The 14,292-nt window shown below is 39.8% G+C and overlaps 1 protein-coding gene across 1 annotated transcript; it reads left to right on the forward strand.

Annotated features, from left to right (window-relative positions):
• The first annotated feature begins 2,908 nt into the window (after positions 1-2,908).
• Positions 2,909-7,727, forward strand: LOC119713478 (gastrokine-1). The gene is made up of 6 exons (XM_038166880.2): positions 2,909-3,079; positions 3,693-3,746; positions 4,117-4,275; positions 4,496-4,606; positions 6,558-6,726; positions 7,441-7,727. The coding sequence occupies exons 1-6, from the start codon at positions 3,017-3,019 to the stop codon at positions 7,554-7,556; spliced, it is 672 nt and encodes a 223-aa protein (XP_038022808.2). The 5' UTR covers positions 2,909-3,016; the 3' UTR covers positions 7,557-7,727.
• Positions 7,728-14,292: the final 6,565 nt, after the last annotated feature.

Raw genomic sequence — 14,292 nt, forward strand, 5'->3', positions numbered from 1 at the left:
AGTCCTCTCATCATTTTAGTAGCCCTAAACTCTGGACTCACTCCAGCAGCTCCATGTCCCTCTTGTACTGGGGAGCCCAGAACTGGACACAGTACTCTCCAGCAGGTCACTTCCCTAGCCTGTACTGATGCTTGGGGTTATTCCTCCCTGGGTGCAGGACCCTGCACTTGCCTTAGTTGAACTCGGCCCAACCCTCCAGTTTGTTGAGGTCCCTCTGAATGGCAGCACAGCCCCACTTGGGGAATCAGCCCCTCCTCTGGGTCAAGGATGCAGCAGCCTGTCCTGTTCAAATGTTTGTTAGCTCTTTACTAGTTAACTGAAATTAAAACCAAATCTTGACTGCCTGCACCCAAAAATATTTTAGCACCTCCAAAGAAAAGTAACCACATGGCTGCAGTATTTAAACAAAGCTTCTGTCCGACTTGCGTGGTGTTTTTGGAGAGAATTCCTTACTCTTTTCCAGCTTTATCCTGCATTTTCCCTGAGATAAAGCAGGCACAGCACTCATACTTATCTGATAGCTTGTCACTGGGAAATATCTCTCCAGGGACCTTATAGCCCCTGAAGACTATGAGCCAGCCCCTGTGGCAGATGATGATTCTGAGTCCCATGAGGCAGCAGAGGTCAGAGTGGACATGCAGAGAACAGCAACCATACGAGGTCCAGAGATACTCTCTTGCTCAAGCCAGGGCGTCAATAGCCTTCTCCCTCCATAAAAGAAAAATTGCCTCCAGTTTACATGCACAAAACATTGGGAGCAAGGTCCAGCTTCTGGATATGCTAATTTAACTTCATGCACATAGTTTCCAGCTATTATATTATTACACATTGCAATGCCTTTGTCCAAGGAAACTGGCCTGAGAAACTTCAGTTAACGCTGTGTACTACAGTATCATTTCACAAACTTTGTAGATGAAAGAGAACTGTTACTGAAGCAATTAAATATTTTTTTTTCCAGACCTTAGGAATTTAATTTCAGTATTACATTCTGACTTGTTTCTTGCTCTAATCAGGATGTCATTACATTTCACAATGTACATTAGTCAGGTTTAAACTGATCCAGGTTTAAACTGTGAGTGCCAAAATAATAATAATAATAATAATAACAACAACAACATCACATTAAAAGGTCTGTGTAAGTACAGAGATATATAGCTACTATTAACAGTGCAGAAAATTGGAGTTGCTTGCAAGAAGAAATCCTGCCTAAGAAGGAACAGGCCTGAACTTTATAGGCAAACACACTTTCCATGATACACAGTTTAGATTCTTTAAGGGCAAGCCATCAGTATGCCACATCAGCATTATAAAGCAGACGGTTTTAGCTTGTAGCTCTATTTTTCCCTTATGCCACAGCAGGCAGAGTATGAAGATTCAATTGAATTTACATTTAAAAAAAAAAAAAACACCTGAAAAAATGTATTGACAGAAAAAAATTCAAAATCATGATTTGAGTTTAATTAAAAGGCCATAAAATAATCTAATAAATGAACTTCAATAAAATTCAAGGTACCAAGAAAACCTGATGTGTGAGAGCTTTATTATTACAAAAAGAAAAAAAAAAAAAGATAATATTCACAACTGACACCCTCTACAAAGCAACATAATAACAATAACACCAGGCTTCAGGGAAAACCAAACCAAACCAAATCAAACCAAACCAAACAACAAAACCTCCACAAACACAAAAAACTATGGGATCCCAAGCATGTGCCTGGGCTACTCCCACCTCAGGCTGCTGAAGTGCGTGAGCTGCTGCCCTTGCTGCTAACTCTGTTTTTTTTCTGCCATTTTTCGTGGCCCTTAATCCCATCCCTGTCACACATCCACTCACCCCTCAGAGCCCCACCCCACACACGCACACACCCCAGGAACCACTTCAGGACAGCTCTTCTGCCCTCTGCCTCCCTTTTCTGCATCTTGACAAATGCAACCTTTTTCATTCCTCCAGCAGAGGTTTCATTCCTGTCAAGCAGCGTGAGAAGGCAGTTCCCTTCACGCTGCTTGCGAGGATCTTTCTCTCCCCATTGGCACCACAGGCAAGTAACAAGTAGTGTGGTCTGCCCTCACAGTCCCCAGAGAAACCTACATTTTCTGCCCAAATCCATACAAGCACTGTTGCTTGTAAAGAATCAAGAATGTAACCACCATTTTGCAAAATACTATGCATCAAAAATCTCCCCTAAGATTTGCAGACTTGACTCAGTTAAACCAGAATTTGATCTAATATTGCACTTGTATCACAGGTTAGAAGTGATGGAGGAGAGAGAAATCCCTTATTTTTTTGAAAGATGTGCTGAATTGGGGTTGGAAAATAATATTGGAATTTTTACAGTGATTCTCTGTTATAGACTCAGAATGCACTGATTGCATCCAAACCTAACAGAGCAAGTTGAGACCAAAAACAATTATTCAAAAACCACCCCAAGCGAATCATCCATTCATACAAGAAACGTTTACTTCACCACAGAAGATAAGCTGGGGGAAAGTGAAAAAAGTTATTGCTGCTACCTAGAATAACAAAGAGACACCTGTAGACTCATATGTTGCTGAAATGTCCTATTTATCACAAAACAGTTTTCAGTGGCAATGTTGCATTTGAGCCATATATTTTGGTGAACCCTGTGATTATTTGGTAAAGTACAGTATGTTTTAGATGGTGCAAAGCCTCCAACTTATTTGTATTTTGTCTAATGTAAAGTTGTTTGATTTTTTTTAAACCTTAGGTTATCTCTGGTCCCCAGTTTGATGTAGATTTTCAAAATTATATAGCAAATATGTCAGAAAGTTATCATAAAACACATTTCCTTTTTCACTGCAAATGGATTCTTATCTGATAATTTTGTCAGACTGGCAGGCCAGAATTTGCAGAAGCACAACCCCTATATTTATGAAATAGTTATAGCAGGAAATAATGTCCAATGACATACAAACTTGGATACAAATTACTAGATAATTTTATTTCAATACTTAGTCATTCCACGCCTAATTTTGAGGACTAGCGTATATAAGGTGGATGGTTCACCTCAGTCATTCCATCTGCACTTGCATCAGCTCTGCAGTCAAGATGAAATTCACTGTGAGTATACATGCTATTTTCTTATAGACTAAAACTCTGATCTATAGCTATTGCCTTTATACCTCTTAAATGCCTGTGTCTATTTATACCAGAAAGTTACTCTCTGGGGAAATTTCACTCCTCAGAAGTTGCAGTTTAGACCATATTAACCTGAATAGATGAAGGGATAAGGATTTTTGTAAAGGTTTAGTTATGCGCTATTCAACCTATGCTAACCTTAGTGTGGCGTCCATTTTTGTCTATAGCCTTTTTGCAAATCTGGAGCAACACACTATGGATCGAACAATTTTCTTGTGATGCCTATGCAGAGGAAATTTAAACTCTCTCTCCTCACTCTTGTAAAATATCTGTATATTATTATGTAGACCTCTGTAGCAACTTCAGATTCAGCTCTTAAAAATGTAGACTACTGACGTGTACTTACTTTACATTATTCTGGGGTAAAGCAAGAATGACCCACTTTAGGTGACTATTGTAAATTCAGTAAGAAAGCAAAAAATATTCAAGAAGTACACTTCTACATCATTTTAAGAAAAAGCCACTAAGATTCTCATGACAAGATCCATCAGCCAGACCTGCAGCTACATTTTCATGTTTTCAATGTTATTTTCAGATTGTGGCTACAGTCCTTCTTGGACTCTTGCTGACTCCAGCTCTTGCTCAATTCGTGAGTATAGTTTTACATACTACTGAGCATACTACTTAGTATAATTTTATATCGGTGCATTTCTACATTCCCTGCTTCTTGAACATCCCCCTGCCTTTAGGGGAAAGGAATCTAAGATTTTTTTCATGCATAAAACTCTGAAACCACAGATGACAGTTGTAAAATACAGAAATTATTCACTGAATCTATTAAAAGATTCTTAGAGCTATTAAAGAATGCCTTACTCTTCTGTCATTTTGACAATATGATGGTTGCTAAAGGCATGACTTATGGGCCAGCATTTGTTATATTATAGCACTGCTTTTCTAAAGCTTTGAAAAGATAACTGACTACTACTTGAAAGTCTAAAAATGTTAATTTTGTCTTCTAGTTTCAGAATGTGAAAGGAGTCAAGAGACAACCCCTCTACAGGAGAATCAGTGTTGGCACTGGCTACCAAATTCTGACCATCGATAGTGAGACCCTTGTGGCAGTTGTTGAGGACAAAACAACCACTGAATCATGGAAAACTGTTTTGAACTATGATACAGTGAGTGGCAAAGAGCATGCTTTTCCAGAGGATTTATGAGGAGACTAGCTCCTACAAAGCTGACTGAAATAGACTGCTTGTTTCTTTATTCCTAACATTTTGAGTCCAAGTTTTGGGGTTAAAACTTTCTATGTTCATTACTTTGATTTTTAATACAGACTTTATTTTGATCTCTGTTACTGAAAAACTGAATTTCTAAGTCTCAACCTTTTTTATACAGGGCTACATTGCAAGCAGAGTAGTGTCAGAGAATGTCTGCTACATTTCTAGAATGGACAGAGTCGTGATGCCTGCTCTTTCTTCAATTGCTGTACTTGCTGAAGAGAGTAAGGTAAGATAAAAACGGGGCAGTAACTTGTAAAATTGAACAGTAACAAAAACTAAATTCTAAGTATGGGATATTAGAGATCTATTTTCAACAGCTTTTAAAACAATATTTTCTTAAAAGCAATCTACATTATCATGAAATTGTATCAATTTCAATGACATTGTATATTAACATAATTTGAAAGCTTTGAAAAATTAAAATATCTTGTTCTAGATACTTGCAAGGGAGGTTTTACTGTTTTTGTTACATAGCACTTAAAATAATTTTATAATGATCTAAAGGATTATGTACATTAGATTATCTACATTTTAATACTGTGTTATATTTTAAAAAATAGTTTTTTAGCACAATACTCTTCATAATCTGACATTCGTTGTATAAGAAAAAAAAAAATCTAAACTCTAATTTCTAAAAATACATTTTTTAGGAAGCTCTAGTTTGGGAACAGCAACTAGTCCAGTAACAACAACAAAAAATTTAGCTAAAATGTCAAGCCCTTTTAAAACTTTTTCAAAAGAACTAATGTCCATACTAGCATAAATCCAGCCCACAAAATTAATGCAACATTTTCAAAAATTTCAGCATATTAACCTTTTGTAGACATAGACTCCTCCTAAAGTCTGAGAACTAAATTCTTATAAAAATCCAGGCTTTAAAGGGAAAGAAGTGTTTGATGGGGAAGAAAAATGTAGTTATATAAGTTCAGATTTGAGCAAAACCTTTCACGTCTATAGTTCCAAGCTTGCTTTTACTAAGATGTATATCTGTGCTCTCTGAAGCCCTCTCAACTCACTGCTTACCAGCAAGAAGGAAGTGTATTTGAGTGGGCTTTCAGGAACCTTTTGATAAAATTCCACAGTAATTTTGAAAGTATAGAACAGTCTCAATAATCCTTGCTAAGTGTCTCTTAACTGTGGAGTTTATCAAACTGTTTCTTAAGAGTATGTTTTCTCTTTCTTGAGTAGACTAGGTTGTTGGAAGTGGCATGGTGATGTCTTTTTTCAAAAGAAAAAGAGTAGGTGCATTCTACCCTTCTACCCTCCCCCTAGTCTACAGTTTCTCTGAAAAAGTCTGGGTTCTGTAGTATGCTAAGAAACAATTTATTTTAGGAAGCTTTCAGCGACATTATTTTTGGATGGCAAGTTACAAAGATGGTTAATTCTGAGTCACTTCAACAAAAAATTGCACTTTCCATTTTGGAATATTGCTTTGTGTGTGCTGTTGTTTGAATCTCTGTTTTCCTTTGAGGTATAAGAGGGCATCTCCCCATATTCAGTTCAACCTCATATTAATGGTATGATTCAGAACAGGAGTTCTGTGGCTATAGCTGAATAATGAATACAAACTAGCAGGAAGCCTAGGTCATAAGAGAAAATACAGGCATACAGAAACACTGTCTAGAGGACAAAGTAGGAAAATTTGTTTTGGAAACAAAGCACCCTGGAACAGTTCAGAGAAACTATCCCATTAAAATATTCAGCAGAGTTCCCAAAGAGGTCATAAAAACAGCTTGTGAATTATTTTAATGTAAATACATCTGCCAACTGTTGCTACTGCCCTCCTTGGTTCCAGTTTTAGATAACTGAATAGATTTCTCTTCCCACTCTTCAAGTATCTCTACGGTAAGAGGTTAGGAACTGACTGAGAAAATACTTGGGGGGGAAATCTGTGTTAAAATACTGTCTGCACTTCTCTTTTCCTATGCAGCTACTTAGTGAAGTTTTCCATTCTCTTTAGCCTGCTTCCACCTTTACTCCCTTAGAAAGATCTGTCCTAGGAATTGTCTTCAGCACTTACTAATGGTCTCATATTTTCACATCAGTTTAGAAGACTGCACTAAGCAGAGTTTTGGTAGAACATCAAGCATTCACTCATCATTCCAGAAATAGGAACATGCATAACATTTAATGGATCAATGCACTGATCTTGTTGAATGATCTTATTTGATGTTTAGAACGTGAAAGGCGAAAGAGTGGTTTCAAGGAATATCAGATACGTCGTCTCAAACAGACGTATCCGTGACCTCAGTTCCTATGGATCAGAGATCTACAGTCTGTGCAGAGGACTCACAACTTACATGGCTTATGAAGACCAGCAGGATCTGAGTAATCTGGGTAATCAGGGTAAGTGTGATCATACAAGTTTCATGTGTAACTAAGCAAGTGATTTTGTTTCCTTCAGAAATACACAAATACTGCTGTTACAACTAGAGACAGGCACAAATTAGGAGTTGCAGGAAGGGCTCAGTATTAAGCCAAGCTGCTTCATTCCCTGTAGGTTTTTCTGAGGTAGAGTGATTACAATGTAGGAGTTTAGTGGCCTCAACTTTATAGGCTTGTTTGATAATGTCAAAGCCTGACAGGACCTATTAGGTAGCACTAACATAACTGTACAATACACAGTAATATACACTAACAGTATAGAGTATCATAGTGCCCCTTAGTACTAGAAAATGTAGAGAATATTAAATAGCATATCTTTGTGATCCTTTTTATGAGTTAAAGGTCCAATTGTATTTGGTAACTACAAAAGAATCTTTCACTCAGAAGTCAGTCCTGCAGCATCAGCAAAGTACTATGAGCCTTATAGCAACCTGACTGTTTGTAAACACTATCATGTGAGACATGCTCCAAAGATCACGCATAGGATGTTGCATTCTGACATAGCAGTATTTACACTTAGTGCTGCTCACCTGGCTTTGGTAATTGCTTTGGTATTTGAAATGGCCCAATCTGAATAAGAATGCAAGTGCAATGTCCCAGGTATTAAGGGCTGCCAATCATTTAAAAACATCTTGGGTATTAACTCATCATACTTTCTTTTCTTTTTTTTTTTAGGATCCCAGGTTTGGTACAACCCAGCCTCTTGCTACAGACTTGATCTCCTGAATCTTTTGGGCATTGACTACTGTCAGGCTCAGGTTCCGGTTCAGGCTCAGGCTCAGAACCTTTGAGCATCGTACCTTTCTTGAACCTAGTAAGAATGCTCGGTAGCTGAACAAAGCCATCCCTGATGATGTTCTTCCCTGACATTACATCTCTCAAGAGTTTTGTTCTTCATGATTCAGATGTTGAAACAGATCAATCGGTGATAGTATCTTTCAAATAAACACCTTTAGCATGGATGAACTGTGGCTAATTTCTCATTACTACACTCTTTACTCTTTAAGATCTATGAAAGCTTTCAGAAAACAAACTAAAACAAAACAAAACAAAAAACAAACAAACAAACAAAAAAACCCACTCCCAAATCATAAAATGGTTTGGTTTGGAATGGACCTCTTTAAAGATCATCTAGTTTCAACCTCCCTGACATGTGCAGGGACATGAGTGGTGGTTTCACACTGGTGAATAGCTCAGCAGCGCTGCACTGCTCTCTCACTCCCACTCCACAAAAAGATGGGGGGAGAAACTAAGATGAAAAGCGTTACCAGATTAAGATAAGGGAGATCCCTCACTGAGTACCATTATGGGCAAAACATACTCAGCATGAAGGACATTACTATAATTTATTGCTTACCAATAGCAGATTATAGCAGTAAGACCTAAAAACAAACTTAAAAATACATTCTCCCTGGATTCACCTTCTACTGCCTCCTACCCCCACACAGCTCAGGGGAACATGGAATGGGGGTTGTGGTCAATTTATAGTGGCTCATCTCTGCCACTCCTTCATTGTCACACTCTTCCCCTGCTCTAGCATGGGGTCTGTCACATGGGATACCATCCTTCCTGCACTGGTCTACCATGAGCTTCCCGCAGACTGCAGTTCTTCAAGAACCGCTCCAGTATGGCTCCATACTAGAGGTTGCAGGTCTTCAGGAACACGCTGCTCCAGCATGTGTTCCCCATTGGCAGCAGCTCCCACCAGACCTCCTGCTCCACTGTGAGTGCCTCTCCACAGGCTACAGTTCCAGCCCAGATTCTTCTGCGTGGGGTCTCCACAGGCAGCAGTGTGGTAATCTGCACTGACATACAACACCATGGGCTGCAGGGGGACAGCCTCCTCCTCCTGGATCCTCTCCAGAGGCTGCAGGGGAGCTTCTGCTCTGGCACCAACACCACCTCCTGCCCTCCTTCTGCATGGACCTTGCAGGGTTGTTTCTCTATATCTTCTCATTCCTCTCTCACAGCTGCTGTTGCACAGAGGTTTTTTCCTTTCTTAAATACACTCTCACAGAAGCACATTCGAGGTCATTCATTGTCTCAGCTTTGATTAGCAGTATGTTCCTTTTGGGGCCAGTGGGAACTGGTTCTTCTCTGACATGGGATATCTTCTGGACTCTTCTCACAGAGAAGAAGTGCCTGAAGCCCCACCCCCACCCCAAAACCTTGCCACATAAGCCCAATACAACAGCTTCCACTAGACCAGGTTGTTCAAGGTCCCATCCAACCTGATGTTCAACACTTCCAGGGATGGAGCATCCACAACTTCCCTGGGCAACCTGTTTCAGTGTCTCACCACTCTTATAGTAAGGAATTTCTTCCTAATATTTAATCTAAATCTACCCTCTCTTAGTTTAAAATCCTTAAGCTTTGTCCTATTACTAAACATTCTGGTAAAAAGTTTCTACCCATCTTTCTTGTAGGCCCCCTTCAAGTATTGGAAGATTGCAATAAGGTCTCCCTGAAGACTCAACAAACTTTCTGAGGGTGCACTCAATCCCACTGTTCATGTCACCAATTAAGATATTATGCTACATTGGTCCCAATACAGACTGCTGAGAGACAATGCTTGTCACTGGTTTCCAACTGGACATTAAGCAGTTGACCATAAATTCTTGTATGCACCCATCTAGACAATTCCTTCCCAACTACCCACCCAGTAGTCCATCAATCAAATCCATATCACACCAATTTAGAGACAAGGATGTTGTGTGGGAATGCATCAAAGGCTTTGCACAAGTCAGGGTAGATGACACGAGCTGTTCTTCCCTTGTCCACCAATGCTGTCACTGTCATAGAAGGCCAACACATTAAGTCAGGCATGATTTACCCTTTTTGAAGCCATGTTGGCTGTCTTCAGTCACCTCTTCATATTCCATAGGCCTTAACATGGTTTCCAGGAGGATCTGCTCTGTTAACTTACTGGGCACAGAAGTGAGGATGACCAGTCTGTAGTTCCTTGGATCCTTCTTTTTACCCTTTTTAAAAAAGGGTGTTATGTTTCCCATTTTTGCTGTCAATGGAGACTTTATCTGACAACTGCAGCTTTTCAAACATGATGGATAGTGGCTTAGCTACTCAATCTTCCTCTTTCTTCGGGACCCTGGGATGCATCTCATCGGGTCACTTAGACTGTTCATATTCAAGTTTCTCAGGTCTCAAACCTGATCTCCTACTTGGGGTGGGATTCATTCCCCCAGTCCCTTTCTTGAAGTTTTATGACTTGGGAGGTATGGAAAGAGCAATTGCCAGTGAAGACTGAGGCAAAATATTGAGTTCCTCAGCCTTCTCATTGTCAGTTGTAGCCAGGTCCCCTATCTCACTCATCAGAGGTACACAAATTCCTTTATCTTTTATTCTTTATCTAATATTCCTTTTATGTACCTGTAGAAACTCTTCTTGTTATTCTCTGTATTCCTTGCCAAGTTCAGCACCAGCTGTGCCTTGGCTCTCCTGATCCCATCCCTACACTCCCAGGCCATATTTCTATAATCTTCCCAGGATGCATGCTCCTGCCTCCACTGTCTATGCATCTCATTTTTGTATTTTAGTTTGGTTAAGAGGTCCTGACTCAGGGATGCTGATCTCCTGACTTCCTTACCCAACTTCTTGCATGTTGGAATTGAGAGCTCCTGTTCCCTAAGAAAAGTGCATTTAAATATCTCCCAGCTCTCTTCTGCTCCTTTATGCTTGATGACAGTTTCCCAGCAGGTCCCATCCATTTGACCCTTAAAGAGATGAAAGATTGTCTTCCTGAAGCTTTGGGCCTTGACCATGCTTTTGCCCTGCCTATATCTCTCAAGATTATAAATTCTAGTAGACCTGCAGTTGTTACCCAGACTACCTCCAATCTTGACCCCTCTAATAAGCCCTTCATTGGTAAGCAACAGGTCCAGTAACACATCTCCTTTGTTTGTTTGTTTGTTTTTTATCATCTGGACTAGGAAATTATCCTCAAGGCACTCCAGAAGAGTGCTTGCAGTTTGCCATGCCACTTTTCCAGCAAATGTCAGGGTAGTTGAAGTCCTCTATCAGAATCAGTGCCTGCAAACATGTTGATTCCTGTACTTGAAGAAAGAACTCTTCATCAGCACCCTTTCCTTGGATCAGGCAATCTGTGGTAAACACCAAACAAGAAGTTCCCTTTTCTGGCTTGATCTCTAATTTTTCATCTGTAAGCTCTTGAACTGTGCATTGCACAGAGCTGTGACTGAAAAACAACAACCCCATATTTTGTGTAGAGGGCAACTTCCATCAACATTCCTTCCTTGCCTGTCCCATTTGAACTGTTTATAGACATCGATTGCAGTGCTCCAATCATGTGCTTTATCCCATCCAGTTTCAGTGGTAAGCATAGGGCTCAGCCCCCCTTAGAACATGACAAATACAGCATTAAATAAATGCTTTTTCTAGTCCTCTCAAGAAAGCAAGCCAGCCATGAAAAACTAATTCTAAAACCTCAAATATCCTGTCACAGACCATTCTTCACCTTGACTTAATTTTAGGGGGACACAGAGAAAATATTGAGGAATTTGTTTCTTTGCCAATTATTAGAATTACCATGAATCTTCACGAGGCATACAGAACTGCTAAGAGCCTAACACAGTTCATCAGAGTTGTCAACAACTACAGATAGCTGCTTGAAAATATGCAAGAAAAGCTGAAGAGGCCATTGCCATGTCATAACTGTACGCTGGGGAATGTTGTGTGCCCTGTCCAATAGGTACAAGGTACATTGGGTGTGAATTGGCTGAACAGTAGGACTCAAAGGATTGTAGTGATTGGGAATACATCTGTCTGTCATCCAGCCAGTAGTGGTGTTCCCCAAGGCTCAATCTTGGGGCTGGTTCTATTCAATAATTTTATCAATTATCTGGATGCAGAAGTTGAATGCATCTTTAGTAAATTTGCTGATGATACTAAACTGGGAGGTGCTTTTAACTCTGTGGAGGGATTAGTGCCTTGCACAGCAATCTAAATAGACTGGAACATTGCACGATCAGCAAAGGCACAAAATTTAATGAAAACAAATGCCAGAGTCTGCACCTGGGACAGCATAATGCCAGACATAAGTACAGGCTGTGAGACAAATGGTTGGAGAGCAGCATAGCAGAAAGGGAGCTGGGGGGGTGCTGCTTCACAGCAGGCTCAGCATGAGCCAGCAGCGTGCCTTGGCAGCCAAGGCTGCAAACTGCATTTTGGGGTGTGTATTAACAGAATAGCCGTCTAGTCAAAGGAGGTGATTCTTCCATTGTATTTAGCATTGCTTGTCCTCACTCTGGGGTACCGTGTGCAGTACTGGGCTCCTCTATATAAAACAGATGTTAAGATACCTGAATGTTTCCAGGAGAGGACAACAAAGCTGGTAAAAGGGTTGGAAGGCATGTCTTATGAGCAGAGGCTGAGGACTTTGTTGTCTTAGGTTGTCTTGTTTGGAGGCTAAGAGGAGACATTGCTCTCTACAACTTCCTGAGGAGGGAGAAATAGAGGAGGTGCTCATCTGTTTTCCCTCCTATCTAGTGATAAGACACATGGGAAAGGCTCAAAGCTGTGCCAGAGGAGGTTCAGACAAGACATTAGGAAAACTTCACTGAGAGGGTAGCTAGACAATGGAACAGGCTCTCCAGTGAGGTGGTTGATGCCCCATGCCTGTCTGTGTTTAACAGGCATTTGGCTAATGATCTTAATGACATGTTTTAACTTTGGGTCAGCCCCAAAGTAGTCTGACAGTTGTACTCAACCTTTGTAGATTGCTTCCAACTGAAATTATTCTATCTAAACCCTTAGACAGATATTAAAGTATCTGATTGCACCTCCTCTACATTTTTGAGCCCATTTGGTATTCTTAAAAGCTGGCTCTTAAGACAGGGCACACCCTTAAGAATGGGCAAGCAAAGTACATACATTACAAATATTGCATAGAGAATTAAGACCTTCCACAAAATAAATAAATTAATTAATTAAAAAAAAAAAATCTCGTTTATGGTGGCATGAAAGGTAGAATGAGAAGGAGAATACAATGATTTTTTTGTTGTTGTTAGGCAAAGAATATTCTCATGATTTATATGATTTACAGAGTTAATATATTCCTAAAATAGAGCCCTCTAATTGTTTTTCCACTACATAGTGAGAACTGGCCAAAGACACCACACTGAACGCTCAGAGGGATGGAGTTTTGTTTCACAGATTCATCCACAATACAACACAGTTATGACCCACATAAGGCAGTGCAAGATTCCCAGATGCTTACTCCCAAGGCCTCTAACTCAACCTTGAAGGTGCAAGAAAATGGGTTTAGCTTTCCTTTGTTAATGCTGCAATGGCACTGTTAAGAGAGGTGAAAGATGTATTCCATTTCTACTGCCAGGGCCATTTAGAAGGAGTCTTTATGCTTTCCTGACAGTTTATCCCAGATCTGTATTTCCAGTCTCTCGGTAGTATAAATTTGAAATGAATCAAGCCAGGAATACAGTGCTGTTTCTGCTGAATTAACCAGGACATGTGACGGTTTGTTAGACTTATGTCAGCTCTTAGAAGACAAACAATGATGTGTCTACTCTTTCCCAACATGAAACCTACTGTTAAAAAGTTAACATAACATTATTTATTTATTTATGTAAGAGTGGGAACAGGAGTAGGGCCAGTAAATACTAAAGCTTTAGCAAGACAAGTTCCCCATTGCTCAAAAGATTTAAATCAAGATAATTTCTTCTGTTCAGACAAAATAGTCAGGATGTCCTCAGTTATCCAGGTGCATATGATCTGTGTTTAAGAACATCGTCCCTCAGTTTCTATTACTTTCTTACTTTAGAGGCTTTATTCTATAGCAGTTTGAGAGGATATGGAACTTAAGAACATCCCAGGCAAAAAAAGTTATCTGGATTAGCACACATCAGTCCTAGGAGGGGGAACAAGGGGGAGACTTAAATGTGTCTGTTGTAGTTCACGTCCTTCCTTTCTGGGGACATTTGAAGAGGTGCTACACTCTTCGTCTTGTAGTAATGAATTGACTGTCCACATATTTCAGGCCCAAAAATTTACTCTGAATCAGAGCTCTCAAAGAAAGGAAGTTTGTGTCTAAAATCCTGGAACAATGTATTTTTCTTTTAGAAACTGGAGCAAGGTATGTGTAAAGCAGCAGAACTGCCTTTCTGAACACTTGATGTGTTGTAGTCAAAAACTGCATTGGAAGAATATGTTCCAGAATAAATGTCAAATAAAACATTGTTCATATAATGACTGATGCTTGTTGTCTGGTGGACAGTGTTCCTACTGTGTCCTTTACTAATGAGCTGGGCAGCCTAGAAACACAAATCTATCATCAGGCATGTGCTGTACCAAATCACAGGAATGTCCTTCTTGAACAATAACCGGATTCTGAGCAAAGAAGGGCAATACTCTAAAGAGAGAGTTCTGTTCTTGATCACCAGAAAACAAAAGGGAAGCTGCCCAGTCAATTTATATCATGCTAGTTGCTCCCTACCTGAGTATAATTTTAAAGAAGCTTTATTAGATTTCAGTATT

This window comes from Anas platyrhynchos, chromosome 23 (assembly GCF_047663525.1).
Source record: "Anas platyrhynchos isolate ZD024472 breed Pekin duck chromosome 23, IASCAAS_PekinDuck_T2T, whole genome shotgun sequence".
Taxonomy (NCBI): domain Eukaryota; kingdom Metazoa; phylum Chordata; class Aves; order Anseriformes; family Anatidae; genus Anas; species Anas platyrhynchos.

Excerpts from the sequence above, each read along its gene's own strand:
- LOC119713478 (XM_038166880.2), top strand. The coding sequence starts at position 3,017 with ATGGTTCACCTCAGTCATTCCATCTGCACTTGCATCAGCTCTGCAGTC. Across the intron at positions 3,080-3,692 it reads CAGTCAAGATGAAATTCACT|ATTGTGGCTACAGTCCTTCT; the intron begins GTGAGTATACAT and ends TGTTATTTTCAG. Across the intron at positions 4,276-4,495 it reads CTGTTTTGAACTATGATACA|GGCTACATTGCAAGCAGAGT; the intron begins GTGAGTGGCAAA and ends TTTTTTATACAG.